Raw genomic sequence first — 10,986 nt, 5'->3', positions numbered from 1 at the left:
ATTTCCCACCCCCCAGACAAGCTCAGTTCACTCTGGATGAGAGCACGAAACACAGAGGGATATCACTAAACTTTTCTTTCTGTCTTTGACGCAGGAGATGCCACCTGCTGTTGCCTGTAGAGAACAGCAGACACTCACTCTTTATCTGTTACTGGGACTCCCATCACACACGGTATGGCACAGCCGTACCACCCTGTTCAGTTGACGTGACACTGCCAGGTAGAAGTTTTTCCATGGGTGACCATTAAGCTCCCAACCAACATCAAAAACGAACCAAACTTCAGTCAAGCATTCTGAAGCTTTCCTGCCTAGCGCGTTCCTACCTTCTGTGTGGTGGTGGTGTATCTTCTGCTCTGCATTCTGCTTCCTGCTTTCCTCGGTACCTCTGCTCTGGCAGAGGACCATAGCAGATCTCCCTGCGATCGGCTCTGGGGCAGACGCGTGGTGCAGTGGAGCGATGGAATCGAGGCGGGCAGGGCTTTTTCTCCAGCATCAAGGCCACTCGAGGCAGCTGAGGGAGCCGCCAGGGCCTGGCAGCCCTCGTGAGGGAGGCTGACGAGATGTGGACAGAGCCAGCAGTGTCCCCTCCCCGGCCGTACAAAGGCAGCCCCTGGGGAGCGCGAGCAACCAGGCCAGGCAGTCAGGGCCTGGCGCAGCAGTTTGCACAGGCAGGGCACCCTCGCATTTCATACACCACAGATATTCATCCGTGTCATTAAAACTACTGCTTAAGAGTATGCTCATTTAGAATCAGCTGCAAACCTGGAGGCTGACGTTGAACAGCAGTGGGACACGTACTGAGCCGGAAGGCGCTCAGTAGAGTTATACTGCGACCTGCCTTTCTGTTTTGACTTTCCTTAGATACATTAAAATTGACGTAGGTACCCCGTTATTTACTCACATAATATCAGTACTCCCCTTGAAAGTAAGCACCTGTCTCACCAAAACCAGAATGACCACAGGATAACCACTTTGAAAAGACAGGAAATACTGCAGTTATGAGCCTAACAGAACAGCTTAATATACCTTAAATTTTAAAGAAAAAGATGTAAAATGAACAAACGCAGAAGTCACATTGAATGTAAGAATGAGGGACTGGAAGTGACATATCCTGAAGACAGATGATTAACAACTAGCTCTTTGACTAGTATATGAACAGTAATACTTACACACAATTAAGGGAATAAAAAAAAACTCACTGACAATTATTATACAGACAAAAATAGTGCTTCAAACACATGTGGCTTGCCGACAAGACATTTATGGAGATTTAGAAGGATCTTTTCCACCTTCAGAACACAATACATTTTAATGAAGTACAATGGTAACATTCCATCTTTTAAATGAAGACCAAAAAAAAGTTGGAGCCTTGTCTCTCAAACAAAAAAGCAACAGCTCGCTCGATTACTGATAACAGCATATCATTTAGATACAGTACAAGTTCACAGAAAATATGAGGTCTCTTGTCCCTGATACTAAAAAAAATCACTACCCAACAGTGAAAAACTAAGCAGAAATGATGTGCTCATTGTATAGTATGGCATCTCAAAACATGTATGCAGAATAGGCCATGCATACTCAAGAAAAAGCTTCAGAAAATGCATGAAATTCAAACAATTTTGTAGAAAATAACTTTTATTTGGCTCTTTTCGTACATTTTTTCAAAAACAAATGCACATTCATACAGTTTGCCTCTCCCGGTGCACATATGGATTTGCTCATATAGAGCCATTAATAACAAGGCAAAAGGTGTCTCTGAAATCATTTCAGACACATTAATTCGGACTGTAAAGCATCCAAACTTATTTACTTTCTAATTATAACTTGGAAAGAAATGTTTCAGGTGTTTCTTCTCCAATTCACACATATAATCCTCCCGCACAGGGAAGAGGGGACAGACCTTGCAATAACGAACTGTCAAACCAATGGCTAATTCTCATTTCAGGGTAAATGAAGACAGGTTCTCTATTTCACGCCAAGTCAGATTAAAAAAAAATATATAGGTAACTTTCTCTTTTCAAAAGCTCTAGAACAGCAATGATAAAACGCTGTTTTAAAACTATAAATCAGCCATTGGTAATAAAAGTTTATTTGCAGAGAGAGCACACTTTCCCCACTTGCTTCTCACGTTTAGGTCTCTTTCCTGTTGATAGTGACAATGGAATTTGTTTCTTGCTGCTTCTTAAACACTTCATGAAGAGGATTAAATTCAGCTTGGGCTTTCACACGTTGCAAGAGGTACTAACCCATCAAGTAGCCCCTGCAGAATAAAATTAAATTAGGAAAAAAGTTAGCAAACACAGGCAGGACCTCCTCAAAAAGCAAGAGACTTACAGTCTTAAAACAAAAACCTCAGTGCCAAAACACTCTTCACATCAAAGCTATTTAAAACCCATTTAAATCGCATATTTAAATCCCATTCAGGTACAAACAGGCTTAACTACACTCTCCTTCCTCAGCTGATTTTCTTTAATGAACACTGAAAATGGACTAACTTGCTCTCAATCCAACTTCAGCACTTATTTAGAATTTTTGAAGCCCGGCTTGCACCTTACGAAAGCTTCTTTCTTTGTACCCTTTACGCAAACTACCAGCGTCAAGATATTCAGTATAATCTGACATTCTCTGGCTCTGAACACAACTCTGGTCTCTTTTTCTTTTCAACTCCCCTGAAGCCTTGTTTCTTTAAAGAATTTAAGAAAGAGAACTGTTAAGACATACATGTACAATGAAACGAGAAAACGTATAGCAAGTCCCCATCCAGCTGCCTACTGCCAGGGAATCCCCGGTGCATTATGAAACAACATTTCTACTGCACTGCAAAGGTTAAACAAACATTTGAGAAAGGAGCAATGACTGACATAACTAAGTCAACACCCCAAAGAGCTACTCCAGAAATTAACTGTCGGTACCTCCAAACTGCTGGCTTCAGCTATTCTAAATGAAACAGATGGAGCAAGAAAGAAAAAACAAAAATTGAAAATCCCGTGTTTTGTTATAACACGGCCTCAAAGCTGTGTTATTTTTCCTACTTTTTGTCTGTGAGTTAGGTGTATTGAAACGTCACACACATTGTATGCTTCAATGTTATGTTGAGTCTTCCAGCGACGACAAAATAAAAGACATCATCTTTACTTTAGGACAGTTTGGGATGTTTCTAAACGCCCATTACTCCTGGCATCGGTTCTTCTAGTTATGACCTTTGCCATATATTGCTGGTATAAATGATTCATTTGTCTTCCTTGAAGTTCCTTGATATATCCTTTTTCTCCAAAGCCCTGCCTTGTAATTACTTTTACCTATCCAGCACGTATTCAGCCTACCTTAAAATTTATTACGACTCAGACTCACTAATCGTATTGTCTGACTTAGCAAATCTGTCATCTTTCTGAACCACAGCACAATCTCAGAGCAGTCAGCTCCAAAAGTTTCCCCACCTCATTCAAGACAGCTTGTTCCACAAAAGCACTGAAGAAAAGTAACTTACAGCCAAGCTAGAGACGTTCAGCATACCAGGTTTTGTTTTCTGCTACTCTTAAATTTAATATAGGCACACGTAAACCATAAAAAGGAAGAAAAGCAGAAAGAGTTTTAAGTCACTTACGGTAATTTCATCCTCATGAAAACTCTGGCCATGAAGAAGCTCAAAAGCACACTGACAAATCCAATGAAGAGCAGGAGAAACCTATTCAGCTTGGGGATATTTGGTGCATTGGATCGATCCAGAATTATGAATCCTAAGCCACCCATGGTGAAGAGGAAGCTAGATGCAAGCCCTTCCATAATATATTGTCCATTTACTCTACAAGACCAACAAACAAGGGGGGTGGGGGAGGAAAGGGAGGAAGAAAGAGTTAGAGGTTATTCAAAGAAAACTATTTACGTTTCAAAATTCAGCTACTCAACCTTCTTTAGCTGTACAAATGCACAAAATGATTAAGTTTGATGGCTGACCTTCCAAATTTACTTTATGTTAGGAATTTATGTTATGCAATTATATTAAAGCTTTAAATTGTAATTTATCTCCTGGACTGACTGCAAGGTGAACAGACAAGCATACTAGTGGTTTTATATGCCACAGGGTATATTAATGGATACAACACAAACTCATCAGTTTTCAGAAAGATCTACCCCAAAAGTAGCAGCAGTTTTCACAGACGACTCAAAGCATGGAACCGTGACCCTGGGGCCACTGGGTTTTCCAAGTCTTATTTCTACCCTGACGTTGAGGCAGCAGCACCCAAATTCTCATCCCGGTACAAATCCCACTCCAAGCACTGTGTCACCTCATGAAGCACCTCAGCAGGTTCCAGCACACAGCAGAAATGTTTCTTGCCTGCAGCACGTTTCGCTCCTCACTCACTGGGCCTGCACACAGATTGTGGGGACCGGCCTGAAAGCGCCTCGGCTCTCTGTCAGTCCTCACAGCTGGGTTCCCTTCTTACAGAGCTCAGGCAGAGAGGGGAAGCCGAGCAGCTGAAAAAATATTGCACCTGGATGAGGAGCCTTCTGCCTGCAACACTCACTGAGCCTTTTTCTATCACTGCCATCAGCAATACTGGCAGCTTTTTAACAGTGGTACGACTGAAACTGCAATGTATGCTAAAACGGAAATGAAGATAATCATTATTGCCTCAAATCCTGAAAACAACCAATTCCATCTTCTTTCACGCTGCTGTCACAGAATTGCACTGAAGTGCCATCCAGCTCCCCGCAGCAGTGATGCACGCACCCTGCAGCAGCCCCACCCTGCCTGAGTCACACACCGCGTCCAGTCCAAGTCAAAGCTTATACGCGAGGCATGCATAAATTTATACATGGGGTACCCACGTTCTGAGGACTTACAGAACGTTTTTGGTATTTTACAAGAAAAAAATCCACATGCCATTGTTTCCACGTACAGACACAAAAGCAGATCAAACAAAAGTTACAACTATAGATTTAATACTTGTCAGAGCAATTCTTGACTAAGCAGTCTCCAGCTTATTTTCAGCAGCAGATGCAAACAGACCCAGGGAAGACGCCATTGTGTATTTGTAACTATTTTCCCCACCCTCAGCTACAGGAGTCCCAATTACACTAGAAGCTGAAAGGCCAGACCTTAAATTCTCCCAAACATTACTTACGTTGCTATGAAATATCCTATGAAATGCGGCCAAATACGTCTGCACCCATTACAAACCTCAACTTTTAACAGCGAAGGGATTGAAATAAAGGAAAGCGCTGCCAGATCAAAGCTTGTTTCTTACCAAAGCGTTCACTCCCAAAGGCTTTGGGAGGCCTTAGTTATCTACTTCCATTAATTCCAGGCACTTTTATTTTTTAATTTGGAGACCGAGGGCAGTTACGGGGTGGATCCTGCAGTCCCCAGGCGGTTCCTGGGGGCTCGGAGCGGGCTGACCCAGCTGCGTGCGCCCCGTCTGCTCCCCAGGAGGGGTGCAGAGCCCTGCCCTCCTCCTACCTGTAGGCCAGGAAGGCCACCGGCCTCTGGTGCCCGTGCTCGTCCGTCATCGACCCCACGCTGGGAGGCTCCACGATCACGTCATAGATGATCCCTGCGAGGCAACAAGGCACGGAATTGGGTTCGAATCGTACAAAACGGGGGAGAACTGGCGAAACACCACAAGGACGCTTGTAGCTGGGGCGAAGCGCCCCAGGAACGGGTGTAACTCGGGGAAAAGCCTGAGGAGCGGCTACAGGCGGGGCGAGCTGCCAGGAAAGGGGGATTTCACGGGGATTTCACGGGGGTTTAGGGGGGTTTAGGGGGGTTTACGGGGCTGGCAGCGGGGCGCTTTCCCCTTTTGTCGGCGGCGTCCCACCTCCGGTGATGAGGAAGTAGGAGACCACCACCAGCGCGTACACCGTCATGGCCGAGGGCATGTGCACCCAGCCCGGCCGCTTCAGCTTGATGTTGGGGCACTCGAGCACGGCGAAGGGCAGCCGGAACAGCGCCTCCATGCCGGCGGGCGGCGGGCACCAAATGGCGGCGCGGCGCGGAGCGGAACGGAGCGGAGCGGGGCTGGCGGCCGGGCGGAACCGGGCGCGCGGCTGCGTCCTGGCAGGGCAACAACAAAGAGAGGGGAATTAAAAAAAATAAATAAATTAATCACATCTAAACCTTAAAGCGAAATCACCGCAGGGTTTACGCAAAATAATTAAAAATAATAATGGGGTTTTTTTTCCTCCAGTCGGAAGCACAACGCTCCTCAGGGTGAGGCCGCGCGTTTTACACGCCTGCCAGGGCCTACCAGCGTCGACGTGTCGGTGCCGGGTAACGGAGGGGGCGCTCGGGGAGGCGGGGCTACAGGAGGCCACGCCCCCCGGGGCGGTGCGGGTGAATGGGAGGCCACGCCCCCGGGGCGGTGCAGGTGAATGGGAGGCCACGCCCCCGGGGCGGTGGGCGGGGCCGGCGCAGGGGAGGATGAATGAACCTGCCCCGGGTGCTCGGCACCCAGCGGGCAGCGCCGGGGGCTGCCCTCCTCCTCCCGCCGGGGGCAGGGCGGGAATACACAGCCGTCAAAAAGCCTGAGGGTCGCTTTTTGCGGGGAGAACTCCCAGGATTGGGGTCAAGGACACCGCGCCTACAGGTCAGGGTTATCCCTGGGGTGCCGAAGCATTCCCGGGTAGCTACGGCCACGTTTAAACAGCACGGAGCAGAGGAAACAAAACCATTTCCACCTTCCACAGCTGCTCCTGACACGACACCAGTGACAGCGCAACAGATCCAAAATAACTCTGTGCAGCTTGCAATGCCAGAGCCTGAATTGCCACTCCAAAATCCAGCTCCTGGAGCTAGTCTGTCACATCCGGAGCTGTGCTTGTACTGCGCCGGCAGCTGCTGACCCAGGAAGCACCTCACAGGACAACGGAACAGCTGCCGGGGCTTCCTCCCGAATCCAGAGGGAGCTGTGCGTGGAACGGCTGCTGAAGCACTTGCTCTGAGAAGCCAATTCCCTTCCCCTGCCCCTCAGATTCAAGCAGCAGTAAACCACAGGCACGCGCTACAAAAAAAAAATAAATCTACCTTAGGCTTGTTCTAGCTCTCTTCCTCTTCACCTGACACTGCCTTCCAGTCTTTAGCCCGTCTCTTTGTTCACTTTTCTATCTCAGACATCCTCTGATCACCTCACACACAGCTGGTGCCGTAAAGTAACCTGCATTGCCCACAGTTACTCCGATCTGTCTCTAGGACCGCGAGACAGAGCTGGGAGTCCTGTTTAAGTGGACTTCATCCCACATGCTTCACTCCCGTCTGCAGGCAGCACCCTCACTGACAGCGTGCCACGTCACACCCCGGTTCTGCATTTAACAAGCTGTGAGAAGCTCCCACAAGCCTTCACGAGCACGCGGACTGACAGGACACCAGGGAAGTGGAACTTTCATTTATTGGGCAGAAAATACAAAGAGATTCACTTGGACTTTTGGCTCTGTGCTTGTGCCTTCAACACTTTCACGACGATCTTCTGCTCCTCAATGAGAAAAGCTCGCTTGATCCTGGAAAGGAAAATCAACACCATGAGGACGTGTATACAGCTAAGCGAGAACACAAAAATGAGAAAGTTGCAGCTAGTTTTGCTGACTGCAGCACTGTGTGGTACTCCACTTTACATAAAGGAGCTGTCTGTGTTCTTGCCAGCATCAAAAGACAGGGGCAGTGGCACCAAGAAATGTAGAGGTTTGGGAAGAAGGCTTCATGTGCTCGCAAATTTAGGGTTAGTGGCTTGTAGGCAGATAAGGGTATCAACCCAATGGCTAAACAGTAGGAAAGTAAGTGACTTGACTAAAGGTAAAAAGCACTCCTCACTGGCAAACTAATTTTACAGTTCTTAAAGTAAGGGAACTGACCAGCTGTTCACACAAGTTCTTTCTTATAACTACAGAAAAATTTATGTGAGTTCAGTTATCAAAATGAGAGCTGCCCTCTCAGGATTACTGCTTCTTTGTACATCAACAAAAAAAACTCCGGCAGGTCAAATCATATCTAAATACAATTACTTCTTGAACAGATATGGGGCCACTAAGCAGATAGATACACACGATAGTACTCACACATCAACAGCCTGTTTGGTGAGTTATACCACACACACATACCATATAGACCGTCCTATCTCAAAACAGGAAAATGCTACTCCGTGTGTATGATACTTATGGCTATTTTTACAGCACACAAAGCCTACCAACAATGCTTAGACACAGGAGAAAGACCTGCCAATTACAGGGAAGCAGGTGACTGCGCTTTCGTTTGTGTATAGGCATAAAAGATACACTCATCTACAAAAAAACGACCTACCAAGCTCACAGTGTTTGTGAAAACACTGAGGAAAAAATGTCTTTTAACAGAAAAAACTTTTGCTCAAGATCTGCAGCTGTAACAATCAGCCTTCAGTGCCACCTGATGTGATTTCGTTTAGATCACAGAAGCCAAAAAAAAAAAAGATGCTGGAAAGACGTGCACTACAGATGAAAAACTGGTACTAGACTGCTGACTCTGGAGATCTGCTTTGATTGCCATTCACAAAGTAGACACATTCTTTGTAATATATATTAGTGCTCAAACTTGTCAAGGAATTATACAGATATGCAGCTGTTACACAATAAAACTCGGTTCAAGGAGACCTACCAAAGGTCATCTTTAAGCTTAATCACATAGAAGATGCTTAATATGCTAACAATTAGTACCACTAAATCCCAAAACACCACAGACGTCCGAAGTTGATTTTTCACTACTATCTTTGCACAAGACAAAACAGGAAGCAGAAGAGAAAAGCCTTTACTCTTGAGGGAAGAATACAAAAATGCAGAAGGAACGGAATGTTTAGCACCTACACACCAGTACAGTTTGAAACCACAAAGAACAAACCATCCACAGAGGAGTTCCAAACACATTAACTAACCAGCTCAAATCCTTGGGGAAAACTGCACACCTCACTGCTAATGTGTCCCGTGCTTACCCTCTCCGTTTTTCTACACTGACATCAGGAAAGAGTCTCTAGCATTTTGACTTACACTAGGAAGACACGGTTAAGATGCAGAACTCGTATGAAGTCACCTCAAGAGCAAAGTTATCCCGTTGTGAGCTCACCTGTCGCGGACACACTTAGCACACATGGAGCCACCATAGGCTCTGCTGACGTGCTTCTTTGTTTTTGACAGCCTCATAAGAACTTTAGGACGCACAGCACGAACCTACAGAAAGCAAAAATTAGAAGCATATCATAAGATAGCAGGCCCCAGTTTTGAGTAACAGTTGCATTGAGAAAATTCACTTGTGTAGTTTGTCTTTAAAAAGCAGCAACACCTACAGTTAACTATTCAACATGCAAGAAGTGACTGCAGCCACAGGGTGTTCTACATGCCATCCTCAGCATTCCAGAACCGAACTTTTCCATTCCACCAGACAGGTTTCCCAATATACTCCTAATTAAAATCTGCTTACTAAAAAGGATCATCTTCCCAAGCGTAGAAACTGACTGACAACAAGACTTGAGCACTCTGATCACTGTTAAAAGCAACATTAAACCAGGAACACATTTTGGAAGATAACAGCCTGTTAGGAAAAAGTCACTCATTTTTTCTAAAAATTACAGTCAACTTGACATATGTTTTTGAAAGTCTATCTAACAGGTCCAATTCTAATTTTCAAACCTGTTACAGATTGATCTAGTTTGAAAAATTTCACTCAATTACGAGTTAATTTATAAAACAAGTTTAGATAATACCACTGAGAATCACAAGCATTAAAAAAAAAAAGCACTTGCTCCTTAAGCTTTCAAAGCTTGTTTTACCAGCTACACTTCGCAACACTCAGATGACCATATTTTAAAGAAGGATATTCTTGAATCCATGAAGAAACAGACACCTTATTTGATAAAGCTGTTTGCATTTAAAATAATAAAAGCCTTCAAAATCTTATGCTGTTAATCCCAAGACTTACACCACGAAGTCTCCCTGGGCATACACCACATGCTGACTTTGGTGCCTTCCCAACTTTCTTGGTGTAAAGGTAAACAATCCTGTTCCCAGGTGTTCGGGACCTGAACACAGCAGAAAAACCTTCTGTTACGGAAACAATCAAAACTTAAATGTTGTTTTTCTTAAATGAGGATTTCCTTAGAAGCTACGTCTTACTTACAGCCTGGTCTTGTTGGAAGCTGTGTTGTAGGACAACCTACGGCGGTAGGTCAGCCGCTGAACCATTTTTCACACCTTAATTAAGGAAAACAGATTGGTTTGAGAGTTCGGCTTCCACCCAGAGGCTGACAGCATCACCTGCACGGAAGCACCGAGCTGAAACGGACCCAGCAGCTACCGATTCTGTGCCAGGACGGAGAGAGCCGAAATACCTCCTTGCGACAGCCAACACCGCTAAATAATAAACAACGCGACGGGGCTGCGAGCAGAAGGAGGCTTGTGGCGAAGACTCAAGACGAGGCAAGGCCTCACCCTGCGCTGCCGCGGCCCGAGGCCTCCCCTCCCTGAGGGCCTGGCGGCCGCTGCGGCACCGACGCCCCGGGCCCCGGCCCCGGCCCCCCCGCACCCCCCGGGTGTCGCCGCGCCGCGGATGGCGGCGGATGGAGGCGGCGGATGGAGGCCGCGGAGCCCCCGCCGCCAGCCGCCATACCTGCCACCGCCCGAGCCGGAAGAGGAAGCGGAAGCGCGCGCGGCGGGGTTGAAATAGTGGCGCTGAGGGACACGGAAGCGCCCTCCTCTAGGCCGCCATGTTGTACGGCGGTGGAGGTGGCTGGGCGCCGCCATGTTGTACGGCGGAGGGGCGGCCATGTTGTAGGGCGAGCAGGGGGAGGCGGCACGACTACCCGTTCATCCATCTATCTACGCATCCATCTGTCAATTTATTTATTAAATGTCGTTTTTCTAAAACATCAGCATGTAGTCTCCGTAACGTGGCTTTGGGAGCGGTGCTCTCACACAAACCTCGCACGTGCAAGGCCCTGCTCCCAGTACAAACCATACCCGCTCGCCCACCGG

The 10,986-nt window shown here is 46.6% G+C and overlaps 2 protein-coding genes across 2 annotated transcripts; both read right to left on the bottom strand.

Moving 5' to 3' along the window:
- Window positions 1-1,241: 1,241 nt before the first annotated feature.
- OSTC (oligosaccharyltransferase complex non-catalytic subunit) lies at window positions 1,242-6,054 on the bottom strand. Its single transcript, XM_048066532.2, has 4 exons — window positions 5,820-6,054; window positions 5,462-5,555; window positions 3,605-3,802; window positions 1,242-2,260 (listed from the first exon to the last, which is right to left on the bottom strand). The coding sequence occupies exons 1-4, from the start codon at window positions 5,956-5,958 to the stop codon at window positions 2,242-2,244; spliced, it is 450 nt and encodes a 149-aa protein (XP_047922489.1). The 5' UTR covers window positions 5,959-6,054; the 3' UTR covers window positions 1,242-2,241.
- Window positions 6,055-7,367: 1,313 nt separating this feature from the next.
- On the bottom strand, window positions 7,368-10,666 carry RPL34 (ribosomal protein L34). The gene is made up of 5 exons (XM_048066533.2): window positions 10,622-10,666; window positions 10,133-10,206; window positions 9,935-10,034; window positions 9,083-9,186; window positions 7,368-7,494 (listed from the first exon to the last, which is right to left on the bottom strand). The coding sequence occupies exons 2-5, from the start codon at window positions 10,195-10,197 to the stop codon at window positions 7,410-7,412; spliced, it is 354 nt and encodes a 117-aa protein (XP_047922490.1). The 5' UTR covers window positions 10,198-10,206; window positions 10,622-10,666; the 3' UTR covers window positions 7,368-7,409.
- Window positions 10,667-10,986: the final 320 nt, after the last annotated feature.

The sequence above is a fragment of the Anser cygnoides genome, chromosome 4 (genome assembly GCF_040182565.1).
Source record: "Anser cygnoides isolate HZ-2024a breed goose chromosome 4, Taihu_goose_T2T_genome, whole genome shotgun sequence".
NCBI lineage: Eukaryota > Metazoa > Chordata > Aves > Anseriformes > Anatidae > Anser > Anser cygnoides.
This window is presented reverse-complemented; position numbering and strand designations above follow the sequence as displayed.